General features: G+C 44.9%; 1 protein-coding gene across 43 annotated transcripts in view; it reads left to right on the plus strand.

Moving 5' to 3' along the window:
- neb (nebulin) overlaps positions 1 to 16,482 on the plus strand; it is a 95,899-nt gene that overhangs the window by 34,149 nt on the left and 45,268 nt on the right. For all 43 annotated transcript variants that reach the window (XM_078174770.1, XM_078174807.1, XM_078174774.1 and 40 more), the window contains 31 exons: positions 34 to 345; positions 430 to 633; positions 1,244 to 1,348; positions 1,469 to 1,576; positions 1,860 to 2,171; positions 2,256 to 2,459; positions 2,602 to 2,706; positions 2,821 to 2,928; positions 3,015 to 3,326; positions 3,411 to 3,614; positions 3,732 to 3,836; positions 3,951 to 4,058; positions 4,926 to 5,237; positions 5,342 to 5,545; positions 5,686 to 5,790; positions 5,947 to 6,054; positions 6,168 to 6,479; positions 6,567 to 6,770; positions 10,089 to 10,193; positions 10,281 to 10,388; positions 10,479 to 10,790; positions 12,170 to 12,373; positions 12,574 to 12,678; positions 12,871 to 12,978; positions 13,087 to 13,398; positions 13,697 to 13,900; positions 13,992 to 14,096; positions 14,225 to 14,332; positions 14,431 to 14,742; positions 15,055 to 15,159; positions 15,276 to 15,374. In XM_078174770.1, coding sequence (XP_078030896.1) covers positions 34 to 345; positions 430 to 633; positions 1,244 to 1,348; positions 1,469 to 1,576; positions 1,860 to 2,171; positions 2,256 to 2,459; positions 2,602 to 2,706; positions 2,821 to 2,928; positions 3,015 to 3,326; positions 3,411 to 3,614; positions 3,732 to 3,836; positions 3,951 to 4,058; positions 4,926 to 5,237; positions 5,342 to 5,545; positions 5,686 to 5,790; positions 5,947 to 6,054; positions 6,168 to 6,479; positions 6,567 to 6,770; positions 10,089 to 10,193; positions 10,281 to 10,388; positions 10,479 to 10,790; positions 12,170 to 12,373; positions 12,574 to 12,678; positions 12,871 to 12,978; positions 13,087 to 13,398; positions 13,697 to 13,900; positions 13,992 to 14,096; positions 14,225 to 14,332; positions 14,431 to 14,742; positions 15,055 to 15,159; positions 15,276 to 15,374 — 5,619 coding nt within the window. The remainder of the gene's footprint in view (positions 1 to 33; positions 346 to 429; positions 634 to 1,243; positions 1,349 to 1,468; positions 1,577 to 1,859; positions 2,172 to 2,255; positions 2,460 to 2,601; positions 2,707 to 2,820; positions 2,929 to 3,014; positions 3,327 to 3,410; positions 3,615 to 3,731; positions 3,837 to 3,950; positions 4,059 to 4,925; positions 5,238 to 5,341; positions 5,546 to 5,685; positions 5,791 to 5,946; positions 6,055 to 6,167; positions 6,480 to 6,566; positions 6,771 to 10,088; positions 10,194 to 10,280; positions 10,389 to 10,478; positions 10,791 to 12,169; positions 12,374 to 12,573; positions 12,679 to 12,870; positions 12,979 to 13,086; positions 13,399 to 13,696; positions 13,901 to 13,991; positions 14,097 to 14,224; positions 14,333 to 14,430; positions 14,743 to 15,054; positions 15,160 to 15,275; positions 15,375 to 16,482) is intronic.

Here is a 16,482-nt window from a genome sequence, read left to right on the forward strand (position 1 = left end):
GTTCTGAAAACTCTCACACTTGCTATTTTCTAGTACAAGTACAAGACAGGATACCGTAAGCAGGTGGGCCACCACATCGGTGCTCGCTGCCTCCAGGACGACCCTCTGCTCATGCTGGCTCTGAACTCAGCCAAGATCGCCAGTGATGCTCTGTACAAGAAGGACTTCAACAGGTCCAAGACCAAGTTCAACCTGCCTGTGGACATGCTGGCCTTTGAACTGGCCAAGAAGAACCAGATTCAGGTCAATGACTTCAACTACAGAACTCACCTGCACAACTGGACCTGCCTGCCAGACTCCAACGACGTGGTCCAGGCCAGACATGCATATGACCTCCAGAGCGATGTGAGTATCCCTGAAGTTATACCATGGAAGGAAGCATGTTCATGAAGAACAGTGACCATAATAAACCCTCTCTGTTGTGTCCAGGCTGTGTACAAGGAGGACCAGAGGATGTTGCAGGGTGTTGGATGGGTGCCTATAGGTTCACTGGATGTGGAGAAGGCGAAGGCTGCTGCTGCGGCCCTGGCTGAGAGAGGGTATCGTCAACACCCCAGCACCTTCAAATTCAAACTCACCACTGAGGACATGCCCTTGGTGCTGGCTAAGGCCAACGCTCAGATCATGAACAAGGTATTTATAACATTTAGTTGTGTTTCATATCTGAGCTATTTTTCAGAAATGTATAACCCTGAACAGAACCTGTGCTGCCAGCGTAAAGGCGACACCACCCTGTCCCCCAATTCCACAACCAAACTTTTTATAAAGGAGTTGAAATGACGGCATGACATTTCGTCCTGGAACAGGCCGTGTAAAAAGGCTACGCTGATGTTTCAACCTTAAATATTTGTGTTGTCTCTTGCAAATGAAGCGAAACATTCAGCGATCACTGAAAATGACCGTGATAAAGGAAACCTTCATTTTGTGCCTCTGCTTGAAGCAAAGTCTGAGGATGGCGGTTTTGTGATGACCTTCGCCCTCGGGCCTTTGTTATACAATATAACTCTGATCTGTGTGATATCATTTGGACCCAAAGTGAATGTGTTCAAATCTTAAAAAAAAATGTTTCAGCTGACTGGGCTGAAAACTGGATCCAGTTTAATACATCACATTTAGGAGCAGTCTCATGTTATCAGCTGAGATCAGTGTTGATGTCATTATGAATTCACGTCAAAGAAATCTTCTTCTAAATTTTTTTTTTCATGAATGGAAGCTAATCTGAAAAACTTACTTTAACACACAGAAAGCTTACATGGACGCCTGGGAGAAAGACAAGACAACCATTCATGTCATGCCTGACGCCATGGACGTTCAACTGGCCAAAGCAAACAAAGCCAACTACAGTTTGGTGAGTCCTCAAACATTCTCCTATAAGTTAACATGTTGTCAGAGCTTTAAAACCACTTCTTCAGTAACACACCACCAGTTTGAAGATGGTTGAAGGTTTTTGGTTTCTGCTTTTATACAGAAACTGTACAAGCAGGCAAATGAAGACGCCAAGAAGAAGGGATACGACCTGCGCAATGACGCCATCTCCATCCTCGCAGCAAGGGCTTCCAGGGACATCGCCAGCGACGTAAAACAATTTAATTACAATTAACTACAATTAGCACATATATTTCTAATTAAAAATATCATTAACTCTTAATATCATTTTATTGTTTCAGCAGCATTTTGTGCTGTAGATTAGTTTGGTAATGTAGTATACTATTTCATGTTGATTCACTGAAGTATGAATGTCATCAGATACATGATAACATGCCTCATGTGTACAAAGACTGAACATAATACTGCTGCTGATATTACTGCTCTGCCATAACCACTGTGGTTTGATCAGCTGTCTTGTTTCTCATTATCAGTACAAGTACAAGACAGGATACCGTAAGCAGGTGGGCCACCACATCGGTGCTCGCTGCCTCCAGGACGACCCTCTGCTCATGCTGGCTCTGAACTCAGCAAAGATCGCCAGTGATGCTCTGTACAAGAAGGACTTCAACAGGTCCAAGACCAAGTTCAACCTGCCTGTGGACATGCTGGCCTTTGAACTGGCCAAGAAGAACCAGATTCAGGTCAATGACTTCAACTACAGAACTCATCTGCACAACTGGACCTGCCTGCCAGACTCCAACGACGTGGTCCAGGCCAGACATGCATATGACCTCCAGAGCGATGTGAGTATCCCTGAAGTTATACCATGGAAGGAAGCATGTTCATGAAGAACAGTGACCATAATAAACCCTCTCTGTTGTGTCCAGGCTGTGTACAAGGAGGACCAGAGGATGTTGCAGGGTGTTGGATGGGTGCCTATAGGTTCACTGGATGTGGAGAAGGCGAAGGCTGCTGCTGCGGCCCTGGCTGAGAGAGGGTATCGTCAACACCCCAGCACCTTCAAATTCAAACTCACCACTGAGGACATGCCCTTGGTGCTGGCTAAGGCCAACGCTCAGGTCATGAACAAGGTATGAAATCTTTAGTCCTCATAGTGTAGTGGGTTAAATAACACAAAATGACTGTTGAACTACTTGTCGTGATACGATGAATATATCCCTCTCTCATCAGAATACATAAAATGAATAAACTCTTATTTTTCTGTGTCTGCAGAAAGCGTACCGTGAAGCCTGGGACAATGAGAAGTCAAAGATCCACATCATGCCTGACGCTATGGATGTTCTCCTCGCCAAAGCAAACAACATCAACTACAGCTACGTAAGTGGAGAATGAAGTAGTCATGGTGGCACAGCTACTTGTATTCATAGATTATTTTCAGTGTTACATTGATGTGCTGAACGTCTGTGGAATGATTGTGTTTGTTTTTTACAGAAACTGTACAAACAGGCAAATGAAGAAGCCAAGAAGAAGGGCTACGATATGCGCAGTGACGCCATTTCCATCAAGGCAGCCAAGGCCTCCAGGGACATCGCCAGTGATGTAAGCTGTTGGATTTTAACAATGATAAATAGTCACCATACATGTATTACTGAACACGTAACCATAGAGCTTCACATTTCTTCCAGTACAAGTACAAGACAGGATACCGCAATCAGGTGGGCCACCACATCGGCGCTCGCTGTGTCCAGGACGACCCTCTGCTCATGCTGGCTCTGAACTCAGCCAAGATCGCCAGTGATGCTCTGTACAAGAAGGACTTCAACAGGTCCAAGACCAAGTTCAACCTGCCTGTGGACATGCTGACCCTGGAGCTCGCCAAGAAATGCCAGATTCAGGTCAACGACTTCAACTACAGAACTCATCTGCACCAGTGGACCTGCCTGCCAGACTCCAACGACGTGGTCCAGGCCAGACATGCATATGACCTCCAGAGCGATGTGAGTATCCCTGAAGTTATACCATGGAAGGAAGCATGTTCATGAAGAACAGTGACCATAATAAACCCTCTCTGTTGTGTCCAGGCTGTGTACAAGGAGGACCAGAGGATGTTGCAGGGTGTTGGATGGGTGCCTATAGGTTCACTGGATGTGGAGAAGGCGAAGGCTGCTGCTGCGGCCCTGGCTGAGAGAGGGTATCGTCAACACCCCAGCACCTTCAAATTCAAACTCACCACTGAGGACATGCCCTTGGTGCTGGCTAAGGCCAACGCTCAGGTCATGAACAAGGTACGAAACCATCCTCACATAATTATTTCCTGCACATGGATATGATAAGGAAATGATTTAACTATAAGAAATGCATACTTGCAGAGATTATAATGTGAGTACATTCTCATGTTGCAGAAAGCGTACCGTGAAGCCTGGGACAATGAGAAGTCAAAGATCCACATCATGCCTGACGCTATGGATGTTCTCCTCGCCAAAGCAAACAACATCAACTACAGCTACGTAAGTGGAGAATGAAGTAGTCATGGTGGCACAGCTACTTGTATTCATAGATTATTTTCAGTGTTACATTGATGTGCTGAACGTCTGTGGAATGATTGTGTTTGTTTTTTACAGAAACTGTACAAACAGGCAAATGAAGAAGCCAAGAAGAAGGGCTACGATATGCGCAGTGACGCCATTTCCATCAAGGCAGCCAAGGCCTCCAGGGACATCGCCAGTGATGTAAGTGCTTCATTTAAGTGTCATGTTAGTTGCATTAGAAATTTAAAATTCATTTTACCACAGGCAAGCAATCATAGTTCAGCAAAAGATTAAAGTAAATAAATTATTTCAACCCAAAGCCAGGCTCCCCTTCGGACTGTGTCTCTCCTACTGTTTACTGTATGTGGAAAGACGTCGCCTCCGAGATGTAGAATGTGTATTATAGAAGAGAAACGCACATTTCCGGACCGCTGACTTGTACCATCAGAACAGACATGTCCTGTGATTTCCAGCCTCCTTTCATATTTAATAGAGGGGGGACAATATCTGACAGTAATATTCTCAACTGTCAGGATGTGCCTGCTGTAAAGAGTAAATATAATCATAGGAGGCTGAAAATCACAGGACATGTCTGTTCTGATGATACAAGTCAGCAGTGTAAAGCTCAAGCATGTGGGGGCCTCCTTTCATATTTAATAGAGGGGGGGGCGGGGGCGTATCTAAAAGTACAACTGTCAAGATGCCCCCCACCACAGGCCTTTGCCACCTTGGTCTCAAACAAACCCAGAGAAAATCCTGAGCCAGGTCACAAAGTCCAAAGACTCCGGTAAAGAGGCAGAGCTAGTAACAGACATAAACATAAAGTAACTCAGTGTATCATGGGAAGTCAGAGCAGCCTAAGTAGGGGCTGGTTCAAGGCAAGCCTGAGTCAGCCCCTACTATAAGGTTTATGAAAAGGGAAAGTCTGGAGCCTGCTCTTAAATGTGGAGACGGTGTCTCCGGACTAAAACTGAAAAATGTTTCCACAGGAGAGAGGCTTGATAGCTGGAGGCCCTGACTCCCATTCTGCTCCCATTCTAACCAGTGATTATTTCACATTTCTTCCAGTACAAGTACAAGACAGGATACCGCAATCAGGTGGGCCACCACATCGGTGCTCGCTGTGTCCAGGACGACCCTCTGCTCGTGCTGGCTCTGAACTCAGCCAAGATCGCCAGTGATGCTCTGTACAAGAAGGACTTCAACAGGTCCAAGACCAAGTTCAACCTGCCTGTGGACATGCTGACCCTGGAGCTCGCCAAGAAATGCCAGATTCAGGTCAACGACTTCAACTACAGAACTCATCTGCACCAGTGGACCTGCCTGCCAGACTCCAACGATGTGGTCCAGGCCAGACATGCATATGACCTCCAGAGCGATGTGAGTTCAGCCTCCCATGCTTATTTGTTTCTCTGAGCCTTTAATTTCATGTTGATGCCACTGAGTGTGTCAGAAGTTGAATCTTCTGTCCCTGCGCTTTGTAGGCCGTCTACAAAGCTGACCTGAAGTGGCTCCAGGGCCTGGGCTGGGTCCCCATTGGCTCACTTGACGTGGAGAAAGCCAAGAAGGCTGCGGAAGCCTTGAGTGAAAGGAGCTACCGCCAGCACCCCAGCATCTTCCCCTTCAAAAGCACCACAGACGCCATGAATATCGTTCTGGCAAAGAATAATGCTCACACCATGAACAAGGTTTGAATTATCTGTTATTTGGTAAAATACATATTTATTTTTGTTAGAGTAAATAATGACTGTACGTTTAGATCTGTCTCTGGCGATGTCTCAAGTCAATACCATTTACTAACACTTAAGTTATTTGTGGATTCTTCCAGCGTCTTTACACAGAGGCATGGGACAAGGAAAAGACCCAGGTGCACATCCAGCCTGACACACCTGAGATCCTCCTGTCTCAGCAGAATGCTATCAACGTGAGCAGGGTAAGTATTCTTCTTACTGCACATGATAAGGGGATGGTCCCTGCTGCATCTGGTATGTTGTACTGGGAACCTGAAGCTTTCCAGAATTAAGTGCCATGATTAGACCTCTGTTTGTTCAAACTGTTAACAGAAGTATTTATATTTGTCACTTTTCAGAAACTCTACAGACAAGGTTTTGAGGCAACCATCAACAAAGGCTATTTCCTCCCTGCGGATGCTGTCTCCGTCAAGGCTGCCAAGGCCTCCAGGGACATCATCAGTGACGTGAGTGACTCATACTGAACTGAATACTTTTATATGACCGGCACATTTCTATAAGACATCACACGAGACATGTCCTAGCTCTAACAGTAATTTCTTTCTGCTGATATTATCAGTACAAGTACAAGACAGGATACCGCAGTCAGGTGGGCCACCACATCGGTGCTCGCTGTGTCCAGGACGACCCTCTGATCATGCTGGCTCTGAACTCAGCAAAGATCGCCAGTGATGCTCTGTACAAGAAGGACTTCAACAAGTCCAAGACCAAGTTCAACCTGCCTGTGGACATGCTGAGTCTTGAGCTGGCCAAGAAATGCCAGATTCAGGTCAACCACGCCAACTACATCACCCGCCTGCACCAGTGGACCTGCCTGCCAGACTCCAACGATGTCGTCCAGGCCAGGAAAGCCTACGACCTCCAGAGTGATGTGAGTCCTTCTGTGACAGATTCAACATACCTTAACACATCACGCCATGTGGACTTTGCTCACGTGTTTTACATGTTGTCTCAACAGGCTGTGTACAAAGCTGACATGGATGAGGTCATCGGCGTAGGATGGGTCCCCATTGGTTCAATCGATGTGTTGAAGGCCAAGAATGCTGCAAGAATTCTTAGTGACCATCTCTACAGGCTGAAACCAGACACACAGAAATTCACAACTGACATGTCCTCCATGCCCATGGTCCTGGCCAAGGCCAACGCTGAAGTCATGAACAAGGTAATAAAAGATATCACATCTCTTCTTTGTTCAGTCCTTTCCTGTGGATGGTTTAGTGAAGCATCATAAGCATTATAGCTAAGGATTTAACTTAAGGTATCATGTTTTCTCAGTTAAAGACAACAGATATCTCAAACTGATTCCTGAAGACATTTTACAGTACGGCTTAAATGTGCTATGAATATTTCACAGTTGTCTCGGTAACGGAACACCAACCCACTATTTTAGTAGTGTTTAAATAGAAATTGTCGTCCTGTAGCACCAAAAAGGGCTCATAGTGCCGCAAGTGCTGTATCGTAGGCAACTGGGCTTGCTTGAGCTTCTTGAAGATGCTTTGCCTCTCTTTCAAGAATCTTCTTCAGCTCTAAAGGTCTGGTGCAGAGTCGCAGTATAAATGGTGTCGTATCACCTCAGACTTACAATGCAGTCTTGGATCCCTCCCTAGACACCCATTCTCACCTGGACCCATCTAACCGTAACGACACACAAGATGGCTGGGTGGGTCAGCGATTCACATGTGACCTTAATGACTCTGTCAGGGTTCATACCCACACAGAGTTTAAAATCTTGTGACTCCGCACCAGTCCTTTGGAGCTGAAGAAGCTTCTTGGATGAGAGGTGAAACATCTTCAACAAACTCAGAAAGTACAGTTGCTTACGATACAGCACTGATGATTACCATGACCTGGATGACTGAGAATCTTCACTGACAGACTCATAGTGTCCAAAAACCAAAGAAAAGACGATCTTATCTGACGTAGGAATGAAAGCCAGCACTAGTTAATGAATACACAAGGATGAATCTGAGAACAGCAGATTTTTCTGTTTGCAAACGGACCCTCATGTCCTGCAGGGTCTTGCATGTGCACATGAACACGGTCTATGACTCCAAACAGCGGGGAATCCAGCGATGAAGAAAACCTGTTTGGAGTGCACGTCTTGCTCTTTGGTATGAATCTTCAAGATGCTGCTCAGAAGATGACTGAGAGACTTTAGGACAACCTGTCATCTCGTGGACTCATGCACTCCGAAAAACATCACCTATAACACACAAGGACGAGCCAGTGGCAGAGTGAAGTGCAGGGAAGCAGTGAGAGCGCAGCTGTGCTGTATCAGGTGCTCCGAATCCGGCCCCAGTTTGTTGGACAACAAATAGACTAACTGCTGAATTAATCATGGTTCATACAAGATGTTTGAGGAGGTACTTGGATTTGGCACTCAGAAATATACAGTAAGTACTGGAATACCTTGAAAATCTGAGTTTTTAACTGATCCTTGAAAAAGCACTTGAATAAAACTGAGACGAGAACAGAACGATAAACTATTATAGAACAACATATTAGAGAACTACGAAGCTAAGAATGGCCGTGCTCACGTTATATTTTAATGTCTAATGAGTTCAGAAAGCCAACAGGTTTAGGCTGACCAAACGTCCTCTTTTGCCCGGACATGTCCACTTTTCACGTCCGGGGGTCTTTTATAAACTGATGATAATGTCTGGTTTTCCGTGTGTTTGTGTGTGTGTGTGTTAGATTGCGGCACGTGCCGCATATTTCTGTCCGAACCCGAACCGAGCCCGACATTATTTAATGACCAAAGCACTGAGTTTGTGTCACACAGTGGTTACAGGCTATTTAACAGGCCGGGCGTGCGCCGTGGGTGCTCAGCTGCAGAGAGGGAGACCTCCGTGTTGGAGACGGGAGCGGGAGGCAGGAGGTCCGACGCTTCCAGCGAGAGGAGAGGGAGAAATAAAACAAAATAAGATAAAATAGGAAAAACCTGTCTTCCTCTTTTATTTTATTTTCAGCGTTTAATCAAGGCGGAGGCGGGCGGCTGGAGGTCCGAGACTTCCAGCGAGGAGAGAGGTAGAAACAAACAGCCAGTGTGTGTGTGTGTGTGTTATGTTCAGGTGTTGTCACGTAAATAACAGTGCCCAAGCAATAAACAGGACAGACAATAGGATTTTATTTATTTTTACACTACATTTTCACTGAAAGCTGACCGAATCCAACCCGAGCCCGAATACAATTTATAGCTACATTTTTGACCAAACCCAGCCCGACCCATCGGGTACCATCGGGCTCGGATCGCCACACTCTAGTGTGTGTATGTGTCCCCTATCTATAGGGGCCTATCTGAATTTCTGTCTTTGAGAGATATTATTTTGTAATATAACTGAATTTTCTATCCATACATATAAATTTTAAATACATTAAAATTATAAGACATCTTTGAGTAAACTGTGAGTATCATTTAGGTAGGCTATGTCGTGGCCGGCCGAGTGTCCTCTTTTTTGGAAATCAAAATATGGTCACCCTAAACAGGTTAGTAAACACCAGTAAATAGTCTGGGCCAGGATGTTTCACCAGCCTGAGAAACACTCACACCCCGCTCCAGGTTTAATCACAACTCTGTGAGAGGACGTGACTTTATACCTCCTGACTGATACTGCAGATTACGACAGAAGTTATTGTTCTTCTTTACAGTGAGATCATCTCAGTGAGTTGTTGTTTGTTAGAACATGTGAGTTCAGACTCAACAGATGGTGCAGTAATCGATGCGCTGTGTTCTGCACTCTGCATATTCTCCTGCTTTTTATCCTTTGCCCGTCACATCAAACAATGAAAACAATTTCATCCTTGAAAGTGAAAATGAGCGCCTAAAAAGTACTTAAAGGTCCTTGAATTTGACTTCCATCTGTACGAACCCTGAGATCATCCTGCAGTAACTTCTGGTCAGTTAGTTATGGTTCCTGTCCTGAAACACTCTCTGTAGAACACCTTTGCTCTCCTTTTTTAAAGATTATTTTTTGCCTGTAATGGGCAGTGACAGGGTGAAATGGGGAGAGAGAGAGAGAGAGAGAGAGAGAGAGAGAGAGAGAGAGAGTGGGGGGATGACATGCAGAAAGGGTCACAAGCCAGAGTCGAATCTGCGACCGCTGCAGCGGTGATGAATCACCTTTGTATATGGGGCGCCGGCACTATCCACTAGGTTACCAACGCCCCACCTTTGCTGTCCTTGATGAAAATATAGTCAGCCATGGTGCGCTGTGTTGAGGTGAAGCAGCTGTTAATGGTTTTATCTGTACATAGTTGCTAAGGACGACAGTGCAGTGCCTTACCAGATTCACAGAATGACTTAAGATAAAAACACAACAGAAGAATGAAAAGTCTTTGAGGAAATATCCTGAGCACAAGTCGTCAGGTGACTTTGTGCAACTTTTCTAAGGGAACCTTAAGGTAAGGAGAATCTTATGGTAAGACGCTTCATGCAGCACTTACAGTTTGTGTTTTTGTCTTTTCCTGTGTGACTCCACAGAAAAACTACATCTCTGCCTGGGAGGCCGACAAGCTGAAGATCCATGTGCCCCCTGACATACCTGAGGTTTTGCTTTCTAGATCCAACGCTTACAACATCAGCAGGGTACGTTTGGTCTTTTTCTGTTAGAACTAGAGATCTCCATCTGTGTCAGTAAACGTCAGTGTTCAACTAGTTTCATTTCTCCTTCAGAAAAACTACAGGGAAGGTGTTGAGGAGATCTTCAGGAAGGGCTACGACATGAAGGCTGACGCCGTCTCTGTTGTTGCTGCCAAACGTTCAAGAGATATCATCAGTGATGTGCGTAACACATGAACGGATACTTCCTCTCTGATATTTTATCTGTACAGTATTATGGTAATCATCACCACACTCTTTCTCTCTGCACAGTACAAGTACAAGACAGGGTACCGTAAGCAGGTGGGCCACCACATCGGAGCCCTCAGTGTCAATGACGACCCTCTGATCGTGCTGGCTATGAACTCAGCAAAGATCGCCAGTGATGCTCTGTACAAGAAGGACTTCAACAAGTCCAAGACCAAGTTCAACCTGCCTGTGGACATGCTGAGTCTGGAACTGGCCAAGAAATGTCAGATCCAAGTCAACGACTTCAACTACAGGACTCATCTGCACAACTGGACCTGCCTGCCAGACTCCAACGACGTGGTCCAGGCCAGGAAGGCGTACGACCTACAGAGTGACGTGAGTCCTGACACATTCTCAGACTGTGTTTAATGAAGACTGCAGCGTGCTGTCTGTCAGCAGCTTCTTAAATGTCTCAGAGCCTTTTCACACCTTAAAATTCAAACCAAGGCTCACGTTTTTCTGACATTGTGTAGATGTGATCTGGTTAGTTTTAGCTTTACATTTCAGTCATGCACACCAAAGAACAATATATGACATACCTTTGACCTGTCGTCACCTACTTCAGCTGTGTCTCACTATACTTGACACTGATTGGTCTGTAGGTGGTCTCTCCTCTTTATAAAGTTGTCTCCCTCTCTCTGTGTTACTGTGGCTCATCTTGTTATGTGAGCATTTACAACCAATCCATAACTTTACTGTTCACTTCTCTTCTGCTCTGATCGCCATCATGTTTCTGCTCTAGTGCAGCCACTGTCACTCACACACACTCACTGCACGCTGAGGCGCTACATAACTTTCACTGCCTGACAGTAGCCTCACAAAAGTTATTATAATTGGTCCAGAAGTCAGAATCATCCAAAAAAATATTCTTACTCCCAAATTGGACCGGGCCATTGTTAACTGTTCATTTCTTTTTGTCAGACCAAGGGTCAGCACTTTAGTCCAGACCGTCTCTGCGGTGCAATTTTGGTTTGGATCAAACTTTAAAATCCAAAAGTCCCGACCAAACAAGGCGATTGTGAAAGAACCCTTAAATTTAAATTAGTAAACTCTAGTTTTAATTTATGAGGCGTGTTTACATTGCTGATGTTACAGATATTAAACCCACCACTGAACTGAATCCCCTCACCCTCGGGGTGGGAATCACCAGAGCCTCTACTATACGATATTATCATGATACTACGTCACGATACAATATTATTGTGACATTAGATATGTTGCGATAAAATAAATCGCAGTTTATTACCTTTTTTAACTGTAAATTATGTCCCTAAAGAAAAACTTTGTCAACATCTGTTTTATCTAATAAGATAAAGTTTTTAGTCTGTTCATCTCACAGCGACTGATCATATTATTCTAATAGGCAACCTAAAGTTTCATTTGTACTTGTAATGTTAATAATTTATATAATAAAAATTCGATACTTGGCACACAAAAATATCACAATACGATTGTGTATCGATATTTCCCCCCTCATCCTGTCTTAGCTTTTGGCAAAATGTAGATTAACCTAACTTGTCTAATGATTATATTCCTTAAACCTACCTGTGTGTGGTACTTCTTAACTTTATTCTTAAGTCTGATCAAAATGATCTGATTGAAAAGGTCTTAAAAAGCATCAAGTTTAATCATCTGATATCTGTCAACACCCTGTGAGAGGATATTTCTTTCTTTTGATGTGACTCCTGTTTTTCGTTGCCCTCTGTGACCTGCAGGCTGTTTACAAGGCCGACATGGAGTGGATCAAGGGAATGGGCTGGGTGCCAATCGGTTCACTTGATGTGGAGAAAGCCAAGAAAGCTGGAGAGATCCTGAGTGACATTAAATATCGTCAACATCCCAGCATCTTCAAATTCACTGCCCAGACAATAGACATGCCGTACGCCTTGGCTCAGGCCAACGCCGCCAACATGGACAAGGTACAGACATCAGACATTCAATGTTATTTCACTCAGTTTTGTGTATTGGAAGTATTGCACCAAATGTTTCGTGATGTTTGACACCAGAGAGGAAGACTTGTTTTAGACAAAGCTCTGTTGGCTTTGTGATAATAATAATAATCCTCTCTGACTCAGATAAAGTCACTTCTGACTGAACCGTGTTGATGTGCTGTTTACAGAAAGCATACACTGCTGCCTGGGACAAGGACAAGCTCAACATTCACATCATGCCCGACACCCCAGAGATCCTCCTGGCCCAGCAGAATAAACTCAACACCAGTCTGGTAAGGCAGACCCTCTTCATGTAGATGTGTAACCAGTTAGTACCTCACAGGTTATGATGTCAGTGACTGTTGGTGGTGCTACAGTTTGAAGAACCAACAATTGTGAAAGGGCTGTAGCTCCATGGGTGTCATGGTGTATGGCACACAGTGAACATATCAGACACCCTGACAGCCTGATTCTTGTTTCCCTAGAAATATTACCATGAGGGTTACTGGGACACCATCCACAAAGGCTACTTCCTTCCCAAAGATGCTATCTCTGTGTTAGCAGCCAAGGCCTCCCGCGACATCGTCAGCGACGTAAGTCTCATTTGTGTGTTCGCTTCACAAGCTGAATTCTTCTGCAGCATTTTGTCACTGCTGCCATGACACGTTAATATGAAACTAATCACTGTATTTCTCTCCCAGTACAAATACAAGGCTGGTTTCCGTAAGCAGTGTGGCCATCACATCGGCGCCCTCAGCGTTAACGATGACCCACTGATCATGTTGGCTGCTAACGCAGCCAGGATCTCCAGTGACAACATCTATAAGAAGGACTTCCACAAGACCAAGACCAAGTACAACCTGCCTGTCGACATGCTGACGATCGAACTGGCCAAGAAATGTCAGCAGCAAGTCAACGACTTCAACTATAGGACTCACCTGCACCAGTGGACCTGCCTGCCAGACTCCAGTGACGTGGTTCAGGCCAGGAAGGTTTACGACCTACAGAGTGATGTGAGTAGAGCCTGTACAGTTTGTTGTTAGCTCTTATCTTACTCTCATGCTGTCACGCCGAAAAGTATCGTCATCGTAATGGAAATAACCTTAAAGGGATATTTAGGATCCGTGCAAACACATTCTTAGTGTTGTTGGAGTTTGTCTGTTTGTTAGTTTCACAGATATTCAGACCCAGCATTTTAAATCCAGATCTGCCTCAAAAGAAAAATGTAATAAAAATCCCTTCATCCATTTTCAGAGACATCGTGCCGTCAGAACAGAAACCTGACGATTAAAACTGATGTTTGTGTTTCAGGCCGTGTACAAAGCTGATCTGGAGTGGCTGAGAGGATGCGGCTGGTCACCACAGGACTCTGTGGACGTCCTCAAAGTTAGACACGCCCAGACTATTATCAATGACAGGCTGTACCGCCAGCCTCCCAGCACCGTCAAGTTCACCAGCGTGGTCGACCTCCCTGCAATCGTCCTGTCCAAGCAGAACGCTGACAACATCAGTGAAGTTAGTACAAGCACATTTTAACACTTTACAAACACCTGTTTGAACCAGGGCGTCAAAATAAAGACATTCATGTTGTTTTTCTGTCCGACAGAGGAAATATAGGGAAGTCTGGGATAAAGACAAGCTCAGCATTCACCTGCCACCTGACACCCCGACCTTTGAACTGTCCAAGGCCAATGCCATCAACATCAGCAATGTAAGTCTGGATTATTGCACACATCAGTTCTGCCTCTGATGAATGTGTAATTGGCTCAGTGAATGATTTCTGTGACACTACAGTATGTCTTCACAGTGTTTTTGATCATATGTTCTTGCCCTCTGCAGAAACTGTACACCAAGGCGTGGGATGAGCAGAAGGCCCGAGGATACAACATTAAGGCAGATGCTATTTCCGTGGTGAAGGCTAAAGCTTCCAGAGATATCAGCAGCAACGTAAGAATACGATCTGGAAAAGGTTTAAATAGAATAGATTCTTAAATGAGATCCTTTCTGGCTCGTCGTCATTCAGTCCTTTGTCTTTTCTCTTTTAGTACAAGTACCTGGCGAGTTACCGTAAGCAGGTGGGCCACCACATCGGCGCTCGCTGCGTCCAGGACGACCCTCTGATCATGCTGGCTATGAACTCAGCAAAGATCGCCAGTGATGCTCTGTACAAGAAGGACTTCAACAAGTCCAAGACCAAGTTCAACCTGCCTGTTGACATGCTGAATCTGGAACTAGCCAAGAAATGTCAGATCCAAGTCAACGACTTCAACTACAGGACTCATCTGCATCAGTGGACATGTCTGCCCGACTCCAACGACGTTGTCCAGGCCAGGAAGGCGTACGACCTCCAGAGTGATGTAGGTTCATGGTAGTGTTGGTGGACAGTATTCATAGACATATACTTTTTGGATCTTTTGATCATGTGTATGCTACTCTGATATCATTATTCTCTCCTGATACCTGATCTCACATAACATCCGATACCACCACATTAAAACAAAAGTCAAGGCTCAGGTTAAACCCTCTGTTAACATACTTACCTGCTTATACCTGATCCAGCATTATGGCCAGTGACGGAGAAGTTGGTATTGGAACAGCTCTAATGTAATCTGTGTACTCCTTCATGTCGTGGAAACTCACGAAGACGTCTCCCTGTTGTGTTTCCTCAGGCTGTGTACAAAGCAGATATGGAATGGTTACGTGGATGTGGATGGATGCCACATGAGTGTGTGGATGTCATGAAGGTGAAGCACGCCCAGAAGATCCTGGCTGATGTAAGTCCCACCACAGATATTCATGCACGCTTGTTTTTACATCATCTGTAGAATTCATTTGAACCAGACAAAGTGCACGTGCAGTAAGTGTACGTATCTGTCATGGTGTTTTACAGAGAGGTTACCGTGTGAAGTTGGATGATCAGAAGTTTGTGGTTCCAACTGACAGAGTCGACCTGGTCTGTGCCAAGAACGCTGCTGATGTCCTGAACGAGGTGAGGAAGACTCTCTGCTCTTCACATGCTGTCTGGATGTGTTTAGAGCGTAGAACATATACAAACAGGTCTGAAGCCTCTGTGATGTCATCCAGTGGTTTTAAGCCTTGAGTTTAGCATTTTGGCCGTCGCCATCTTGGATTTTTGGAGCCAGAAGTGACCTCATTTTGTAGAGAAGGTGGAGCTAACCCTGCTGCTGTGATGCAGTAATGCTTATGCAAATTTCCACCAGAAAAACAAAATGTGTTTATCTGAAAATCTGAACGTCCGACTCCTCAGAGCAGTGACACCCAACTTTCGGCCCACAGGGCAGATCGGCTGCAGGGTGGCCAGCTGAGCATTTTCTTATTCCCAATGAAAATTAATTAATTCACACTGGGAATGTTTTTGTAATTGAGGTGCCAGAGTGCATAAAACTGCATCCAAAAAGAGCTGGTTTATTGAAAGAAGGATCACACAGATCCTCGACAAAGGTCTGGGCTGAGCCTCCGATGTCCTGATGTCGTAGAACCTGTCCTGAGCTCTGTTAGTGGATTTATCTCTTGGCAAAGATAAGTGACGACAGCCAACATCTGAAAATTGAACACAGGCAATTTATTTATTATATATACTGATAAATATGATCAATGTTTGTTCATTAACTGGCCCCTGGCCTCCTGTCGATTTGGACAAATGGCCCCCAGGCAAAGCAGCGCGAGTTTCCTGCCTTAGAGGGTCGTTTAGTACAACTGAACACTGAATGAGACTTCTTTAGGTGACTGAGTGGTTAAAATGCACTTTCATTGACTGAAAACAAGCTGAAATAATGAGACCTACAGCTACGCCTTCACTTTGTGAATCTTAGGTTACGCCACGGTTACGTTACCTAACCAGCGCTGTCAACAGGGGGCGCTCACCTGCCACTCAAAGCAGCCACGGCTTTAAATATGCAGAACTTTAAGCCTTAATAAAATGTTGAGTTATATTAAAAGTCAGCCCTGCGAGTTTGACTCCGGCTTGCAACCCTCTGCTGCATGTCATCCCCCCACTCTCTCTCTCTCCCCCATTTCTCACACTGTCCTGACCATTAAAGGCAAAACGCCCAAAAAAATAATCTTTAAGAGTTCAT

The sequence above is a fragment of the Epinephelus lanceolatus genome, chromosome 14 (assembly GCF_041903045.1).
Source record: "Epinephelus lanceolatus isolate andai-2023 chromosome 14, ASM4190304v1, whole genome shotgun sequence".
Lineage (NCBI taxonomy): Eukaryota > Metazoa > Chordata > Actinopteri > Perciformes > Serranidae > Epinephelus > Epinephelus lanceolatus.